At 43.6% G+C, this 20,601-nt stretch overlaps 1 protein-coding gene across 2 annotated transcripts in view; it reads right to left on the bottom strand.

Moving 5' to 3' along the window:
- eda2r (ectodysplasin A2 receptor) overlaps window positions 1-20,601 on the bottom strand; it is a 49,414-nt gene that overhangs the window by 6,677 nt on the left and 22,136 nt on the right. For both annotated transcript variants that reach the window (XR_010976433.1, XM_068047217.1), the window contains exons 8-10: window positions 18,358-18,457; window positions 12,119-12,647; window positions 4,423-4,471 (exon numbers count right to left, since the gene is read on the bottom strand). Coding sequence is in view for 1 of the 2 variants with exons in the window: in XM_068047217.1 (XP_067903318.1) it covers window positions 4,423-4,471; window positions 12,119-12,647; window positions 18,358-18,457 (678 nt within the window). In the remaining variant the exon portion in view is untranslated. The remainder of the gene's footprint in view (window positions 1-4,422; window positions 4,472-12,118; window positions 12,648-18,357; window positions 18,458-20,601) is intronic.

Below are 20,601 nucleotides of genomic sequence, written 5' to 3'. Positions count from 1 at the left end.
TTTTGTCAGCATCCTCTTTATTAGTGAACACCAATACAAAGTACTCATTAAGTATTCTAGCCTTGCCCTGTGCCTCTAAACAGATATCACCACCTCTTAGCACCCACTTACTATTTACATGCTGTTAGAAGATTTCTGGGTTCCCTTTTATGTTGACTGCCATTCTATTCTCATTTTCTCTCTTTGCCAGTCTTATTTTCCTCTTCTCCTCCCCTCTCTGGAGGCTAGCAAATGTTGTCCCCTTGTTCAAGAAGGGGAGTAGAGACAGCCCTGGTAATTATAGACCTGTGAGCCTTACTTCGGTTGTGGGTAAAATGTTGGAAAAGGTTATAAGAGACAGGATTTATAATCATCTTGAAAAGAATAAGTTCATTAGCGATAGTCAGCACGGTTTTGTGAAGGGTAGGTCATGCCTCACAAACCTTATTGAGTTTTTCGAGAAGGTGACCAAACAGGTGGATGAGGGTAAAGCAGTGGATGTGGTGTATATGGATTTCAGTAAGGCGTTTGATAAGGTTCCCCACGGTAAGGCGATTGCAGAAAATACAGAAGTATGGGGTTGAAGGTGATTTAGTGCTTTGGATCAGAAATTGGCTAGCTGAAAGAAGACAGAGGGTGGTGGTTGATGGCAAATGTTCATCCTGGAGTTTAGTTACTAGTGGTGTACCGCAAGGATCTGTTTTGGGGCCACTGCTGTTTGTCATTTTTATCAATGACCTGGAAGAGGGTGTAGAAGGGTGGGTTAGTAAATTTGCGGATGACACTAAGGAGTTGTGGATAGTGCCGAAGGATGTTGTAGGGTACAGAGGGACATAGATAGGCTGCAGAGCTGGGCTGAGAGATGGCAAATGGAGTTTAATGCGGAAAAGTGTGAGGTGATTCACTTTGGAAGGAGTAACAGGAATGCAGAGTACTGGGCTAATGGGAAGATTCTTGGTAATGTAGATGAACAGAGAGATCTTGGTGTCCAGGTACATAAATCCCTGAAAGTTGCCATCCAGGTTAATAGGGCTGTTAAGAAGGCATATGGTGTGTTAGCTTTTATTAGTAGGGGGATCGAGTTTCGGAGCCACGAGGTCATGCTGCAGCTGTACAAAACTCTGGTGAGACCGCACCTGGAGTATTGCGTGCAGTTCTGGTCACCGCATTATAGGAAGGATGTGGAAGCTTTGGAAAGGGTGCAGAGGAGATTTACTAGGATGTTGCCTGGTATGGAGGGAAGGTCTTACGAGGAAAGGCTGAGGGACTTGAGGTTGTTTTCGTTGGAGAGAAGGAGGAGGAGAGGTGACTTAATAGAGACATATAAGATAATCAGAGGGTTAGATAGGGTGGATAGAGAGAGTCTTTTTCCTCGGATGGTGATGGCAAACACGAGGGGACATAGCTTTAAGTTGAGGGGTGATAGATATAGGACAGATGCTAGAGGTAGTTTCTTTACTCAGAGAGTAGTAGGGGCGTGGAACGCCCTGCCTGCAACAGTAGTAGACTCGCCAACTTTAAGGGCATTTAAGTGGTCATTGGATAGACATATGGATGAAAATGGAATAGTGTAGGTCAGATGGTTTCACAGGTCAGCGCAATATCGAGGGCCGAAGGGCCTGTACTGCGCTGTAATGTTCTAATTCTAATTCAACTTACTGTATTTGGCCTGATTCTTGCATGAAGAATTCACCTGTTATGCATCATCTTTATTATGTTTCATCATATTCTCTATCTCTCTCGTCATCCAAGCAGCCCTGGCTTTGGTTCCTTTACCTTTTGCTCTTGTTGGAATGTACCTAGCCTGTACCTGAAACATCTCCTCCATAAAGATCGTCCATTGTTCCATTGTAGTTTTTCCTTTCAATCGGTGCTTGCATTTTACCCTCACTTGATCCCCTCTCACCCATTGAAGGAAGTTATGATGAACCTTTATAAAATACTGGTTCGACCTCAACTGAAGTATTGTGTCTACTTCTGGAAGGACATGCAGGCTTTAGAGAGGGTGCAGAAAAGATTTATGAGAATAGTTCCAGCGATAAGGGACATCAGTTACATGGATAGATTGGAGAAGCTGGGCTGATCTCCTTACAGAAGAGAAGATTAAGCAGAAATTTAATAGAGGGTCGAGAACCAGAAGACACAGTTTTAAAGTGATTGACTAAAGGACCAACAGCGATATGAGGAAAAACATTTTTTTTAAACAGTGAATGGCTATGATCTGGAATGCACTGCCTGAAAGGGTGATGGAGGCAGATTCAATCATGACTTTCAAAAGGAAATTTAATAAACAGCTGAAGGAGACAAAACAAACTGCAGGGCTATGGGGATAGGGCAGGGGAGTGGGACTAGCCACCTTGCTCTTGCAGAGAGCCAGCATGGGCTCAACAGGCCAAATGATCTCCTTCTGTGCTGCACCCATTCTATGATTCTATGTCACTCCAGTGGAGTATTAAGGCAGGTTCTGCATTTCAGATGAGACCTTAAAACAAGACCTGCTCCAGTGGTTAAGATGGAAATTAATAATCCCTTGGCACTATTTGAAAATTAGGGTGTCCTGACCAACAAACTCTCCCTTAACAAATACTGCCAAGAAATAGATCAACTGATTAATTATCTCTTGTCGGCCATTTCTGGCATTGAATGACTGACACTGTACTTCAAATTAGTTCAAAAGCAACTGCGTGCAACGTTTATTCCTTTTTAGGTGATGGACGCCATTAAGTTACAACAATAAATCTTACTGAAAATCCTCTAAAAAGCTATCTCCAATGTAAGAACAAGAATGCCATTTCTTAATTGTATTAGAAGTGCACACATTTACTGTTTACATTCTAGTAGGCAATTCATTGTCTGAACTTAACAAAAATAGCTGGAATTTATTTAACAGCACTAGCAGAGAAAAACATTCAAACATTCAAAAGGTGCAAGGATAAAATACTCACTAAGCCAAAGGACAGTTGTGCACAGAAGTGGGTTTAAGGTGGGTACTAATGGAAGAAAGGAAATTAAAGAGGTAAATAGGTTTAAAGAAGGAATTTGAGCGTGGGGCTTAAAGGATTGAAAGCATATCCAAAGTAAGCTGAAGTAGGTTAAATGGATAGGGAGGGATGAGACCCTGGAGGGATTTAAACAGAAGGATGAGAATTTTAAATTAGGGGTGTTGGTGACCGGAACCAATGTAGATTAGCAATGGACTTGTGGGACTCGGTGTTGCATAAGACACATGCAGCAGTATTTTGAGTGGGCTGAAGTTTGTACACACTACTGAGTCAGCGGCGCTTGAGATGGCTTGGCCATGTGAGCCGCATGGAAGATGGCAGGATCCCCAAAGACACATTGTACAGCGAGCTCGCCACTGGTATCAGACCCACCGGCCGTCCACGTCTCCGCTTTAAAGACGTCTGCAAACGCGACATGAAATCCTGTGACATTGATCACAAGTCGTGGGAGTCAGTTGCCAGCGTTCGCCAGAGCTGGCGGGCAGCCATAAAGACGGGGCTAAAATGTGGCGAGTCGAAGAGATTTAGTAGTTGGCAGGAAAAAAGACAGAGGCGAAAGGGGAGAGCCAACTGTGCAACAGCCCTGACAAACAAATTTCTCTGCAGCACCTGTGGAAGAGCCTGTCACTCTAGAATTGGCTTTTATAGCCACTCCAGGCGCTGCTTCACAAACCACTGACCACCTCCAGGCACGTATCCATTGTCTCTCGAGATAAGGAGGCCCAAAGAAAGAAGTTTACAAAGAGTAGAGAATGCGTGGCTAGCCAGGTGGGCATTAGAGTAATTTAAGACTGGAGCTGACAAAGGCATGGATGAAGTTTTCAGCAACAGATGGGCTGAGGTACGGACAGAAACAGGAAATGTTATGGAGGTGGAAGTAGGCAATGCTTGAAATGGGAACAGATTTGAGAACGAAAAATTCATCATTGGGAGATTGTGCAAAATTTGGTTCAGCCCAAGGAGAAGGGTGGAGTCTGTGGAAATGGCCTGGAGTTTGTGCCAGAGCTTGAAGATCCTGGTCTTCCCAATGTTTAGGTACAGGAAATAAAAATTAAGGCAAAGAAACACCAAACTTCACTAGCAGCATGCTAATTGGCCTCCTCGAGGTGATATGCACCTCATGGCAGCTCCTACTGCCACGGATATAGTGGTAGCAATTATTTGGGTGGATTTGGACAGAAATGAAGGAAAATGGGGCAGAAGAGTTACTCATGCCCCTAAACAAATGTGGCAGAATAGGCTTGTGGCTGGCCTCAAGGGAAAGCATGTGCTTTTTTAGAAGGACAATTCAGATGCATCTTGTGTTTTGTGGTGGATTTGAGGCTGTAATCTTTAAGAAAAGATTTTGCTGAGTTGAGCTTCCCCCAAAATGGGTGCAATTCAGAGGAAAATCCAGGGAGAAAAGCCCATGAAGTGAAATAAAAGGGGAAAAAATTCTCACCTTGAGTCAGCTCACAGGCTTGATTGAGCAGGTTTTCTAAATCAGCAACCTAGTGCAGAAAGATGTGAATTAGACAGATTAACTTAATCAAACTACAATAATTTTAATCTGTGATGCACAGAAGAGATGATCTTAGATGCATGGGCATAATCGAGAAAGAGATTACCCTGGAAATTTTCGAACTTGTGCCAAGAAGCCTCTACACTCTACAAGATGGTCACAGAGCTACAGAACAAACTCCCATAAAAGCAGCTTAATTGTATACATAAAGAGGAACAGGTCACTACCTGGTTGCAGAAGAACTGAAAGCTAAAAGAAGGAGATATACCTAGAGATCATCAAATACTATGTAGGATTGGCTCTGGCCCTAATCTGAACAAAAGAATATCACCTGTAGATACAAAAAAACAAGGATTAAATAATTAAATTTTTCATTTTCATTAATTATTTTCATTGTAAAAGTAAGTAATGGCAGGGCAGCTTGGTCAAGCGGAATGTGCCTCCTATGTGACGTGGGAAGTCGCGGATGTACCATGTGACCTTGGCGAACATGTCTGCAGGAAGTGTCTCCGGATGCAGAAGCTGGAGTCACTGTGGCGCATCCACGAGGCGGAGGACTACGTGGATGGCACGTTCCAGGAGGTAGTAGGAGGTAGTCAAGCCGGTGCTTAGGCGACCACAGTCGGGGGGTGACTGGGTGGCTGCCGGACGGACAAAGAAGTCAGGGCAGGTAGTGCAGGAGTCCCCAGAGGACATCCCACTTTCTGAGTACCGAGGAGAGAGAGGGTTCCTCTGGAGAATGCACCGAGAATCACGACCGGAATGTCATGACTGATTCAGCTGTGCTGGGATGGAGAAAAAAGGACAAGAGGGCAATAGAGGTAGGGGATTCTATGGTTAGAGGAACAGATAATCGTTTCCGTGGTCGCAGACGTGATTCCAGGATGGTATGTTGCCTCACTGGTGCAAGGGTCTTGGATATCATTGAGTGGCTACAAAGTATTCTGGAGGGTGAGGGTGCACAGCCGGAGGTCATGGTCCACGTTGGTACCAATGGCATAAGTAGAAAGAGGGATGAGGTCCTGCAAAAAGAATTTGGGGAGCTAGGTAGCAGATTAAAAAGGACCTCAAGGGTTGTAATCTCTGGTTTTCTTCTCTGGGCTCGTGAGTATATTAATAGGAGGTTAGAGCAGATGAATGCATGGTTGAAGAGATGGTGCAGGAGGGACTGCTTTAGATTCTTGGATCACTGGGCCTGTTTCTGGCGAAGGTGGGATCTGTATAAGATGGATGGGTTGCACCTGAACCCGAACGGGTCCAGCATCCTTGCTGGGAGGTTTGCCAGTGTTGTTGGGGGGGGGGGTTTAAACTAATTTGGCAGGGGGTGTGGGATAAAGAGTGGAAACACAGTAGGGGGTGATGTACAATCAAATATAAATGTGAAGCTAAGTCAGTCTAGAGGGCAAAGTAAATATAGTTAAGGCTCAAGCAACTAATGCAAGGCCGGATTGTATCTATTTTAATGCAAGGAGTCTTACTAGTAAGGCAGATGAATTGAGGGTGTTGATTAACACATGGGAATATATTATTGCTGTCACTGAGACATGGTTGAGAGAAGGGCAGTACTGGCAGCTTAATATCCCAGGGTATAGAATCTTCAGACGTGATAGGGGAGGGGGTAAAAGAGGAGGTGGCATTGCACTGTTGACTAAAGATTACTGCAGTAAGGAGGGATGATATCTTAGAAGGTTCCTCTAATGAGGCCATATAGGTAAAACTTAAAAACAAAAAGGGGGCTATCACTTGGCTGGGAGTATACTGCAGGCCTCCAAACAGTCAGGCAGTGATAGAGGAGCAGATATGTAGGCAAATAGCAGACAGGTGCAAAAATAATAGGGTAATAATTGTAGGGGATTTCAACTTCCCCTATATAGAGGGGATAGTATTAGTGCAAAAAGCTTAAAGGGGGTGGAATTCTTCAAGTGCATTCAGGAGAGCTTTTTGAGCCAACACGTAGAGAGTCCTACAACAGGAGGAGCGGGACTGGATTTAATCCTAGGGAACGATGCCGGACAAGTGGTAGAAGTGGCAGTGGGGGAGCATTTCGGGGATAGTGACCCTATCTGTCAGATTTAAGGTTGTGATGGAAAAGGGCATAGAAGGACCGGAAATAAGAGTACTGAATTGGGGGAAGGCAGATTTCAATACGGTAAACAGGATCAGGCCAAAGTGAACTGGGAGCAGCTTCTTATAGGAAAGTCTACATCAGACCAGTGGGAGTCATTTAGAAAGGAAATTGTGAGGGTTCAGGTCCAGCATGTTCTCGTAAAGGTGAAGAGTAGGACCAACAAGTCTAGGGAACCCTGGGGATGTCAAGGGATATAGAGGATTGGATTAGGAAAAAAAAGGAGGCGTATGGCAGATTCAGAGTGCGAAAACAGTGGAGGCCCGAGAGGAGTGTAGAAAGTATAGGGGAGTACTTAAAAAAGTAACTCGGAGAGCGAAGAGGGGGCATGAAAAATCACTGGCAGACAAGATAAAGATACAAGTATGTTAGGGGCAAGAGGATAACCAGGGAAAAGTGGGGCCAAGAGGCAATCTGTGTGTGGAGCTGGAGGGCATAGGTGAGGTATTGAACGATTACTTTTCACCTGTGTTCCCTATGGAGAGGGACGATATAGGTACAGTGATCAGGGAGGGGGATTGTGATATACTTGATTAAATTAACAATGAAAAGGAGGGAGCATTAGCTGTATTAGCGGGCTTAAAGGTGGATAAATCCCCAGGCCCAGATGAGATGTATCCCAGGCTGCTATGTGAGGCAAGGAAGGAGATAGCAGGGGCTCTGACACAAATTTTCAGATCCTCTCTGGCCACAGGAGAGGTGCCAGAGGACTGGAGGACAGCGAATGTGGTACCATTATTCAAGAAGGGTAGCAGGGATAAACCAGGTAATTTTAGCCCAGTGAGTCTAACATCAGTGGTAGGGAAATTATTGGAAAAAATTCTGAGAGACAGGATTAATCTCCACTTGGAGAGGCAGGGACTGATCAGGGATAGTCAGCATGGCTTTGTCAGATCGTGTCTAACAAATTCGATTGAATTTTTCAAGGAGGTGACTAAACGTATAGATGAGGGTAAAGCAGTTGATGTCATCTACATGGACTTTTGATAAGGTTCCACATGGGAGATTGGTTAAGAAAGTAAGAACCCATGGGATCCAGGGTAATTTGGCAAATTGGATTCAAAATTGGCTTAGTGGAAGGAAGCAGAGGGTGATGGTAGAGGGTTGTTTTTGCGAATGGAAGCTTGTGGTGTACTGCAGGGATCGGTGCTGGGACCCTTACTGTTTGTAGCGTACATTAATGATTTAGACGTGGATATAGGAGGTATGATCAGTAAGTTCACAGACGACACGAAATTGGTGGTGTCGTAAATACTGAGGAGGAAGGCCTTAGATTACAGGACGATATAGATGGGCTGGTAAGATGGGCAGAGCTGTGGCATATGGAGTTTAACCCTGAGAAGTGTGAGTTGATGCACTTTGGGAGGACTAACAAGGCAAGAGAATATACAATGGATGGTAGGACCCTAGGGAGTACAGAGGGTCAGAGGGACCTGGGGGTGCTTGTCCATAGATTACTGAAGGCAGCAGCACAGGTAGATAAGGTGGTTAGGAAGGCATATGGGATACTTGCCTTTATTAGCCAAGGCATAGAATATAAGAGCAGGGAGGTTATGATGGAGCTGTATAAAATGCTGGTTAGGCTGCAGCTGGAGCACTGTGTACAGTTCTGGGCACCACACTATAGGAAGGATGTGACTGCACTGGAGAGGGTGCAGAGGAGATTCAACACTATGTTGCCTGGGCTGGAGCATTCCCGTTATGAAGAGAAACTGGATAGGCTGGGATTGTTTTCCTTGGAGTGGAGAAGGCTGAGGGGGACCTGATTTGGGATATACAAACTTATGAGGGGTATTGATAGGATAGATAGGAAGAAACTTTTTCCCTTAGTGGAGAGGTCAATAACTAGGGGGCATAGATTTAGGTAAGGGGCAGGAGGTTTAGAGGGGAGTTGAGGAAAAAAAATTTCACCCAGAGGGTGAATGGGTGGTAGAGGCAGAAACACTCAAGATATTTAAGAAGTATTTAGATGAGCACTTGAAACGCCAAAGCATACAAGGCTACGGGCCAACTGCAGGGAAGTGGAATTAGCTTTGGACGGGTGCTTGATGGTTGGCGCAGGCACGTTGGGCCGAAGGGCCTGTTTCTGTGCAGTAAAACTCTATGACTCTATAATTGATATCCTGGAGTGTTGGACTCAATTGTCTTATGAGTTCAGGAAGAGATGTGAGACTATTCTATTTTTGTGACTTTTGAAGGTTGTGGGTTCACATCCCACAAAAGGGACTAGATCACAAAATCAAAGCTGGCACTCCTAGTGCAGTCCTTTCTTTACCTATATTTTGCAACTTCCCTTAGAAGGCCTCAAAACAAAATACGAAGCAATACAGAATTATGTGTTTGATGAAAAATCTAAATGATTAAATCTCACACAAAGTCTGGAATTTGAGAAATACAGTTTGAGTATTCAAAGCACATTCTTTGTCCAAAGGAGCAGAGACTGAGGGAGTCAAGGTGCTCCACAGTTTTGACCAAATAGTATGATGAGACTTGAGGCAGGAAATTTCCTCGAGGATTCTCCTGATCGGCTGATGGAGAGAAACCTCATTTGCACCAGTGACCAAGACTCCACCCTATACACTTAAAGAGGCATGATGGAGAAAACTGGGCCACTGTCACCGCATAGTTGGAGTGGCCAGCAGAAGACCAGACATGACCCTCTGGTAATAGAATTAGGAAATTCCAATCCAGGATGGCTAAGGAGAAAGAGAGAGAACATCTCAGAGGAACAATGATGGTAGCATCATCAATAAAATTGAGATAATAAAAAGAATAAAATGGAGATGATAAGGATAAGAGATAGAAAGGAAAAGACATTGCAGGCCAGAATCAAGTAAACATAGTTGACAAGTTTATGCTTGCCCATTTTCCCATTGGACAAAACTTTGAGATGTCTAGACATTTTGACACCCATGACAGCATGCCCTATGCAGATCTGCCAAATGCCAGTCACAAAGTGAGTTTATCTTAATTTTGCTTTTAAAATATAGGTCACTGTTGATACCAAATACAGCTCCATACACTTAAAATGGCTTTGCAATGGGTGTCACTCTTACTGATCAAAAATCTCACTGCCAACAGTTCTCTAATGTAACAAGTTTAGGCAATTGACCAAGTTCCATGGTAGTATGACTCAGTGAATAACAAGGACAAATAGTGTGTGAAATGGAAACATCACACTGGTGTAATTGTAAGAACAAAGAAAATAATGAACAAGAGCCTTTCAGCTTATTGAGTTATTCTTTCCAACAGATGAGGAGCAATTTATGTAGTCATGGAATCTCCCCAACTCAGAGCGATGGCTAACCACAGGTAACATTTCCCAAAATGGAAAACTCTGAAAGTTATCCTTGATCTCTAAGGCAATACAGCATACCACACCAGGATATCAATTTAACATTATTTAATCCTGTTCTGTTGAACTCTATAAATTACGCCTTTATATTCCAAACAGATGATCAATGGTATGAATCCTATACAGCAATTGATTATTTCCAAGGCCACTGATTTGCAGTCTTCAGAGAAACATGGTTGGAATCACAGAATGCAATCTTCAGAACAGCAATAGAAGTTCAGGAAAATAACATAATTTCAAAAACAGAATGAATAATGCAGTCACCATTAACTAATGTTCCTGATTATAAAGACAGTGGAATCAGGGAATTTGATTCCCTAAATCCTAGCATCCCACATAGGGAAAACACATTTTGACCTAATCAATCACTGTAAAATAGTGACCTATCCACACTTGTCTGTCTATTCTGATCAGTAAACACTTCGATTTTCTTTCATAACCATACATTTGTATAGCTCCTTTTTAAGGGAGTTAATTTATGCAACATTAACTGGCTTTGATTAGAATCTACTCCACAATAAGAGGTCCTCTCCTGCTGTAAGAGGTAAGGCCCATGATTGCAGCAGTCTGCCAGGATGTCCAAACAAATGATATTCCATTTTAGTGATGAAATAGGTTAAAATACATGAACACAAGAAATAGGAGCAGGAGTAGACCACATGGCCCATCGAGCCTGCTCTGCCATTCAATACAATCATGGCTGATCTTAGGCTTCAACTCCACTTTCCCGCCCGCTCACCATATCCCTTGATTCCCTGAGACACCAAACGTCTGTCTATCTCAGCCTTAAATATATTCAATGATAGAGCATCCACAACCCTCTGGGGTAGAGAATTCCAAAGATTCACAACCCTTTGAGTGTAGTAATTTCTCCTCACCTTAGTCCTAAATGATCGACCCCTTATCCTGAGACTGTGTCCCCATGTTTCAATTCCCTGACCAGTGAAAACAATTTCATTGTGTCTACTATATCCAGTCCCTTTAGAATCTTGTATGTTTCAATTAGATCGCCTCTCATTCTTCTAAACTCCAGAGAATATAGGCCCAATTTACTCAGCCTCTCATCATAGGACAACTCCCTCATCCCAGGGACCAATTTAGTGAACCTTTCCTGTACCGCCTCCAATGCAAGTATATCCTTTCTTAAATGTGGAGACCAAAACTGCACACAGAAACCTTGTACAATTGTAGCAATACTTCTTTATTCCTGTACTCCAATCCCCTTGCAATAAAGGCTAACATGCCATTTGTCTTCCGAATTGCTTGCTGCACCTGCATGCTAACTTTCTGCATTCCTTGTACAAGCACACCCAAGTCTCTTTGAACATCAGCACTTACAGGTTTCATACTTTAAAAAATATTCTGCTTTTTTATTCTGACGACCAAAGTGAATAACTCCACATTTCCCTGCATTATACTCCATCAGCCATCTTGTTGCCCACTCACTTAACCTGTCTATATCTCTTTGCAGCCTCTCTGTGTCCTCCCCACAACTTACCTTTTCACCTACCTTTATATCATCAACAAACTTAGATAAATTACTCTCTGTCTCTTCATCTAATTTATGAATATAGATTGTAACTAGCTGAGGCCCAAGGATTGATCCTTGCAGCACTCCACTATTTACCACCTGCCAAATTGAAAATGCCCGTTTATGCCCACTCATTGTTTCCTGTCTGTTAATCAATCCTCCGTCCATGTTAATATATTACTCCCAACTCCATGAGCCCTTATCTTGCCTATGAATCTTTTGTGTGGTACCTTATCAAATACATTTTGGAAATCCAGGTATACTATATCTACCAGCACATATTATCCTGATATGTGATTTTTTACATGTCTGTATAACTGCATGAACTTGAGTTTGGAATTTGTGCAGGTGTAATGCAGGCCTAAGCCAGGGGTACTGATGGAATTGGGAGAATAGGGGTTTTCATAAGAGAGAGGAGGAACATGTAGAAAATGAAGTTTTGCCACTTCTGCGCACAATGCGTTATTAATGTATCCATTTCTCAGCTGGAGAATGTTGCCTGGTATAAAAGGGGAAGATGAAAAGACAAAAGTTATATTGAAAAAACAAGTCTGCGATTATTTCCAAATGTGCCTCGGACATCAAACCACATACCATACTCAATTTAATTGAAGCAATAACTTACCCGGTTATTTCCAGTGGGTAGATTGCAATGCTGTGAGTTACCATATCCACTGCTGGAACATTCTTCTGCTCTGCTCTCACCATCGTCCCACATGCATGGTCCCTTTATACAGGGGCAAGGTCCAAAGCTGCAGGAAGCTGTAGTTTGCTCTTCATGTGGTCTTGAGGGCTGGGAGACTGCTGCAGTTTCCTGTGCTACCACTGTGCATTCGCACCGCACATCCGTCAGATACTCCTGAAGGTCTAGCTCTGTACATTCTACTGGAGCATGCTGCCGTCTGTCATGGGACAGTGAGGCACAATGCATCACGGAGGTTTCGCAGGCTCCTTCTCCGGATGGAACACTGGCACATTCATCGCATCCCGGGAGGTGCTCATCACCTATCCCACAGCTTGAAGTCTTCACAGGTGGGCAATTACCAGAGCAGTCACTGTAGCCAGCTTTGTGGGTCAGTGGTTGCAGTTCAGGTGTGCCACCCTGACAGTAATTTTGTGGAAGAGAACTAGAGAAGGCAGGACAGGTAACTATGCTGTGAAAACAGATTTCAAGAGTAACTAATAAATAGTTTAAAATAAAATCTGATATCAAGCCCATACTTAATGTATATTTTTAAATTGAAAACAAAGTATAAATGTATCCTCGATAACTTCTGTTGGGAACTGTTTCTCCCCCCACTCCAGTTTTCTCCCCACCTCTTCTCTCAAGTTTTTTTTATTTTATCCAATCCATTTGGTGAACCTTATCTGTAATCTTGTATATCATTTCAGATCATATATATGCTAACGATGCCATAAACCAACCCCCTGTGTGCAGGTCCATGTAGGCAATCCATGGAGCTGCCAGATTTACTGCTGGCTTCCAGTTGGGGGCTTTTTTGAAACCCAATTGCAAACATACTGCCTCGGAACAGGAGTGAGGAAAAACACTAATGCCTCCATATTGGTCTCCAATGAAGACCATCTTACAGCTTTGTTTTATTGAAGCCTGGATCAATCTGGTACAAATAAATGATGGGAGTTACACTACATACCAATAGGTCAGCATTCAGCAAGTCTTGGATGAAATCTGAGAAATCTTAGTGCAGAGTCAAGGCCTCGTAGTGCAGGACACCATCAAGGTTGATAAACCGAGGAAAAATGCCAAGGCAAATCAAGTAATCCTGTTTGGGTGGTACCCAGCGTGAGTGGCAGCCTTGGCTAAGTGGTGGCACACTTGCCTCAGAGTCAGAAGGTTGTGGGTTTAGGTCCTACTCCAGGAGACTGATACGTCAGTGCAGTAGTGAGGGAGCGCTGCACTGTCAAAAGTGCTATCTTTTGGGTGAGCATTAAACCGATGCCCCAAATGCCCCTCTCAGGTGAATGTAAAAATCCCATGCTGCTATTTTGAACAGGAGCTGGGAAGTTTTCTCCAGTGTCCTGGTCAACATCTACCCCTTAATCAACACCTAAAAACAGTATATCTGGTCATTATCGCATTGCTGTTTGTGGAAACTTGCTGTGCCACATTTCCTAAACTACAATGGTAACTACACATCAAAAATATGTAATTAGCTGTAAAGCACTTTGGGAGGTCATGAAAGGTGCTGCATAAATTCTAAGCCCTTACTTTCATTGACATGCAGGCTGTAGGGGGAAGGCAAGTAAGGAATTTCACAGGTTTGAACTCGCGAGAAAGCGTACGCCATGCAATGAGTCTTGATTTCTTTATAGTAAGGATAGAAGAGCATTTAAGATAGTGAACTTGAAGATGAAAAAGTCAAGAGAAGTAATGAGACTGGTGGTATTCCCCTCAGAATTACCACTGTCTGTCTAGCTATATTAGGGCAACAGATGAAACTCTGTGCAGACTTTATTTTAGCGTGAACAGATTCCAAGCAACGGGACCAGTAGCCAAGAGGCTGGACATTCCAACAGCCCTATGAAAGGCTTCACATGGAATCTGTATAGAGTATCTTGAAGGTTGCACACGAGAGCAACATTCTAGTAACCGCAAGCTCAGACCAGTTGATCTGATACTGAATGGCATTTAAAGTAGGGCAACCAAAGGCCAACAACTAAATTCATTCCTTCTGACGAAGTAACTTGAATATTTACTTCCAGTTTCTGTTTGATCGAAGTTATTCAAATGGTGCAAATTACACAGATTTATTTTTTTGTGGCTTTTGTGACATTCCTGACACAAAGTCCAAAAAGTATGCCAACTTTATTTTCTCCCAAAAGAAAAAGGAAAAGGCTTTTTTTTATGGCTCAGTTTGGTAAATGCACTGCCAGGTGTGGTACGGATCCAGAACACGGGAGATCCCAGATTCCCATCACACCTCTGTGCTAAGGTGGCTCATTTTGGTGATCATTTAAGTAAAGGGGAGCTGCCACTAACATTAGCGACCTTTGGCTAATGAGGGGGGAAAAAACGGGAATGATCCCAACCTCCAACCACTATTTAAATGATTCCTGATGGAAAATGCATGTGTGGATATCAGCTGAGGACATGGTCATAGTCAGCTGTGATGTCCCTCTGATCGAGAAGCCAACTGACCACAACGTCCAGGTTTACAACTGATGTCTGAGGTATCTGAGCATGGCTGGCTTCTATAGAATCCTACCCCAACTGAGTCAGTGTCTTCAGAAACAGAATTTGGTAATGAGCATTAAAAAAAAAATGGGAACCAGAATTCCTTGGAGCGTGATCCTATTATGTCGGGATCTTGCATGCTAGTGCCCTCCAGTGAAGATCCTGCCAGAAATCGTAGGGTCAGTGGGAGGCCACCTAATTAGCATTATGCAACCATGTGCCTGGCCCATGTGGCTGTAAACTACAACTCCTGCCTGCCATCGACAGGGGAAAAGAGGGTTTCCAAGACCTTGCCCAGCGCTATCAACCTCAGCTCAAGTAAAGCACTGATCTGCAATTCAAATCAAATGACTTCGTTCAAAGAACAAAGAAAATTACAGCACAGGAACAGGCCCTTCGGCCCTCCAAGCCTACGCCGATCCAAATCCTCTATCTAAACCTGTCGCCTATTTTCTAAGGGTCTGTATCTCTTTACTTCCTGCCCATTCATGTATCTGTTTAGATACATCTTAAAAGACGCTATCGTGCTCGTGTCTACCACCTCCTCTGGCAAAGCGTTCCATGCACCCACCACCCTCAGCGTAAAGAGATTTCCACACATATCCCCCCTAAACTTTTCCCCTTTCACTTTGAACTCGTGTCCCCTTGTAATTGAATCCCCCACTCTGGGAAAAAGCTTCTTGCTATCCACTCTGTCTATATCTCTCATGATTTTGTACACCTCAATCAGGTCCCCCCTCAACTTCCGTCTTTCTAATGAAAATAATCCTAATCTACTCAACCTCTCTTCATAGCTAGCGCCCTCCATACCAGGCAACATCCTGGTGAATCTCCACTGCACCCTCTCCAAAGCATCCACATCCTTTTGGTAATGTGGCGACCAGAACTGCACGCAGTATTCCAAATGTGGCTGAACCAAAGTCTTATACAACTGTAACATGACCTGCCAACCTTTGTACTCAATACCCCATCCGATGAAGGAAAGCATGCCGTATGCCTTCTTGACCACTCTATTGACCTGCGTTGCCACCTTCAGGGAACAATGGACCTGAACACCCAAGTCTCTCTGTACATTAATTTTCCCCAGGACTTTTCCATTTACTGTATAGTTCACTCTTGAATTGGATCTTCCAAAATGCATCACCTCGCATTTGCCCTGATTGAACTCCATCTGCCATTTCTCTGCCCAACTCTCCAATCTATCTATATTCTGCTGTATTCTCTGACAGTCCCCTTCACTATCTGCTACTCCACCAATCTTAGTGTCGTCTGCAAACTTGCTAATCAGACCACCTATACTTTCCTCCAAATCATTTATGTATATCACAAACAACAGTGGTCCCAGCACGGATCCCTGTGGAACACCACTGGTCACACGTCTCCATTTTGAGAAACTCCCTTCCACTGCTACTCTCTGTCTCCTGTTGCCCAGCCAGTTCTTTATCCATCTAGCTAGTACACCTTGGACCCCATGCGCCTTCACTTTCTCCATCAGCCTACCATGGGGAACCTTATCAAACGCCTTGCTGAAGTCCATGTATATGACATCTACAGCCCTTCCCTCATCAATCAACTTTGTCACTTCCTCAAAGAATTCTATTAAGTTGGTAAGACATGACCTTCCCTGCACAAAACCATGTTGCCTATCACTGATAAGCCCATTTTCTTCCAGATGGGAATAGATCCTATCCCTCAGTATCTTCTCCAGCAGCTTCGCTATCACTGACGTCAGGCTCACCGGTCTATAATTACCTGGATTATCCCTGCTACCCTTCTTAAGCAAGGGGACAACATTAGCAATTCTCCAGTCCTCCGGGACCTCACCCGTGTTTAAGGATGTTGCACAGATATCTGTTAAGGCCCCAACTATTTCCTCTCTCGCTTCCCACAGTAACCTGGGATAGATTCCATCCAGACCTGGGGACTTGTCCACCTTAATGCCTTTTAGAATACCCAACACTTCCTCCCTCCTTATGCCGACTTGACCTAGAGTAATCAAACATCTGTTCCTAACCTCAACATCCGTCATGTCCCTCTCCTCGGTGAATACCGATGCAAAGTACTCGTTTAGAATCTCACCCATTTTCTCTGACTCCACGCATAACTTTCCTCCTTTGTCCTTGAGTGGGCCAATCCTTTCTCTAGTTACCTTCTTGCTCCTTATATATGAATAAAAGGCTTTGGGATTTTCCTTAACCCTGTTTGCTAAAGATATTTCATGACCCCTTTTAGCCCTCTTAATTCCTCGTTTCAGATTGTTCAGTGTATCCAAGCTCCTTCCTCGGCATGGACTGCACCTCGGGTCCATATTTGTCCATTTTGAAGCCGTTACATCTCATCTCACTGTGCCTACCAGCCTTCACAGGCATTCTGGATCCTGGCTGAACTACTGGAGTAGGAAGCTGTCTTAGAACTCCAGTTTCCTCAAGACATATGCCTTGTCAGGGGTGAGCCGAGGTTCTCTTATAAGACAAATTGGAAATGCTTAGAAAGGATGGAGGCCTGGTGCAACCTGAATTATTAGGCCCCAATGGGGGCAGGCATGGAGGCAGACAAGTGCGAAAATATGCATTGCCAGCCAGCATCCCGCCCCCGGGGTCATCTTCCCAGAGGCAGAACGTGGGGGCGGGGGGCGGTAGGACTATCCACCCCCAAGCAGCAGGTAGCAATTCACCTAATTAATGGCCTATTGTCAGAAGCTGACTGGAATTTTCCAATCGACCTCTAGTCCACGGACGCATTGAGGAACAGTGTAGCTGCCTAGAAGCAGCTTCCCAGTAGCAGACTGGGGGCGGGGGGGGGGGGGGGGGGAAAGAGGGGGCAGCACTCCAGTCAGGCTTAGAGGCCCTCCCTGCCTACCTAGCTTCAGCTGCAGCCACAGGCCAACCTGCTAAGGGATTTTAAAAATTTTACATTTAAAAAAAGCTGGAGAGAGGGCACCTCCATCTTGGGGCACCCTCTCTCTCATCTTAAAAGGCCAGCTTCTGCTTCTTCAGTGATTGTGGGCCTACCACTGGCTCTCCAGTTTCGAGAGCCCGCTCACATCCTTAATTGGATGACAAGCCTGCCCTCTGGCCACTAATTGGCCAATTTGGGGAAAATCACAGATGAGTGACTATTTCCCACAGTGCAGGCTTCTGACCCCCATTGGAGCCATACTGTGGGGTCCTGAAGCCAGCAGGGAAAATACTGCCCCAAATGTCCACAGTTTTCCAGAGGGATCCGCTGGTGACTCACAAGAGTTCTGGTAGGTGATTGACAGAACTCCAAAAGAATTTCAGTCCCATGTGTTAGCGTCATTTTCTCAGTTAGATCATTTTCAGTAGTGCCTACACAATGAGATGCATTGCTACTGTAACAGGGTTATTGCTAAAAGAGCTACATATTAATAGAATTTATTACAGTAAAACTGACTGGGAGATCAGCATTCCAAACACATGAAAGACTAAGTATTAATTCTGCTCATGGCGCCACTCAGTGCAAACCAGCTTTTTAAAAATTCCATTTGATTATCGCCTACCCCCTCAATGCATTAATGGGTCCAACTAACACAAATCACCAATTGCTTTGGGTCAGAAGTTTAATTCCGCCCCCCCCACCCAACCAGGTGATATCATCCCACTGTTCTCTGCTACATTTTAAAAAGAAAAGGAATTTTCCAAGTTTACCTCCTGCCTTGGCATTGAGATCCTGATGGACACAGATAAGCCACGAAACATGATCTTAAGGTACATGCTGCATCTTCAGGTTGAACCACATCTGCTGGTCCTGAGTGTAAAACACAGGGGCTTACTGTATTGAAGTGACGTTACTCAGTTACATTGGCTTCTGGTGACCAGAAATGCTAATTCAGTTTCATTTCAGTTGCACCACAAAGAGTAAACTTCCAGCCAGATACAGTAACGCTAGTAACTTTTCCCAACAGAATTTGTTCCTTCACCCTCCAGCAGATCCTAATCCTTGCTGCAATATAATTCAATAGGCGTCAGGACACCCTCCATTACCTGATTCAAGTAGCCATTCCTCATGTCTGAGCCCAGGCAGGCTATTGAACAACAGAGTGTCATTGTATTGAGCGTGATCTTGCTCTCATCAATGTCCACACAGATGCACCTTCCAGCAGATGTTACTGAATGGCAATCACAAGTGAGTGGTTTCCCCTTATACCAGCTCAGGGGCACAGAGCCCTGCATGTTAATCCCATTTGAGGTCATTTAACTCATCACATATTGGATATCAATCCTGAGACCTTCTTCCGTCTTGATTTCAACACAACGAGAGTGTAGGGAGGAGGAAGAACATAAAGGACAGAGTAACAAACATATGACCATCCCAACTCCAATGGTGTTGTATACAACTCAGCGCAATGTAACACTTCTGTGACTAATCATCTATGAAAGTTTTGCTTTTCACATGGTTCCATAGAGCAAAGAACAGGTACAGTCACGCTTCAAATTGTGACACATGCAAATGTGTCACCTTACATGTCCACAATTGACCCTGATTAAGCACTATTGTTAAAAGTAACCATATTGATTTGCTCAATATGGACAGATAGGAAAAGTTACCAACCACGAACCAGCAACTCACACAAAAAACAATCAGTACATTTTTTTTTAAATCTAAGAAATCAGAAACGAGCAATGAGACAAAATAGAGTAAATTTTTTGCCCAGTTCCTTTGATGGGCATGTTTTCTCAATCAGCCAACTATGTATAGATCTAAAATATTTTTTTAAAGTGTCAATTTTGCAAGGTTCAATGAACACTTGAAGCATTCACAAAGAAATCTGTATCCATAAAATTGTCCAAATTCTGCTCACAATCCATCCAGGAAGTATGCACCCAAGAGGCCTCCCCAGTCTCAAGGCTCTGGGAGTTGTGCTTTGCTTCTTTCAAGAGCTTGCTTGTTCTGCTGGACCTTGACTCCCTGTAATATTCAGACTTCGTGTAGCCATGATCTTAACACATGGAGTCTACATCAGTGGTTATACTTGGTAATATCTATTTGAATTGAATATGGCTTCCTTATATCCTGAAACTGCAGTAACTTTGAGAATTACATAGATGCTCCCCATTTTTCTGCTGGCTACTCTCTGGGTCTCTTGTACCTAGGCAGTGCAAGCAGAGCAATGGCAATAGCAACGCACAAAAAAAACAGATGCCAATGCAATCTTCACGTAAACTTCCAAAATCTTCACTTGATTCCATGCAAAAAGCAAAATACTGAGGGTGCGGGAAATCTGAAATATAAACAGAAAATGCTGGCAATACTGAGCAGGTGAGGCAGCACCTGTGGAAACAGGTCAAAGGTGAACAAACTCAGGTTAGGTGAAGGTCAGAAGACATGAAATGTTAACCATTTTCTTTCTTTACAGCTACAGCCTAACCTGCAGAGTGTTCCAGCATTTTTTGTTTTGACTTGATTCTGTGGCTAAGGTCAGAAGTGGATCAAAATTAAGAGTGAGCAAGCTTGCAGGCCTGGGATTTGGCCTATTCCTGGGACAAGATTTTACCGCAAAGGATAAGTTTTATAAATACAAAGAAAAGTTCATATTTTTGTGAGATTTGCACTTCCACACATGAATCCCAAAATGCAAGAACCCTATCTTGTCTTTCCAGACATTTATTTTCATGGTTAAAAAATTGGGGAGGACCATAAATTAAATATGCTGACCTCAATTTCTGATTCTCTGATCTGTCCTCCCATTGAGTGAGAATCCAAGCTCGGAACTTAGTCTTACAATTTCAGTGCAATATTGTGTAATATACTCCAACATCTCAAGAGAAATTAATAAATGCCAAACGTCTATACATCAATGAGCAATGCCACAGGATATCTATTAGTTATTAGTTAAACCTACCAAGTGTCAACATGGTGCATTTCACAGTATATTTCACCTCTGAGGGAGA

The sequence above is a fragment of the Heterodontus francisci genome, chromosome 15 (genome assembly GCF_036365525.1).
Source record: "Heterodontus francisci isolate sHetFra1 chromosome 15, sHetFra1.hap1, whole genome shotgun sequence".
In the NCBI taxonomy this organism is placed as follows: Eukaryota; Metazoa; Chordata; class Chondrichthyes; order Heterodontiformes; family Heterodontidae; genus Heterodontus; species Heterodontus francisci.
This window is presented reverse-complemented; position numbering and strand designations above follow the sequence as displayed.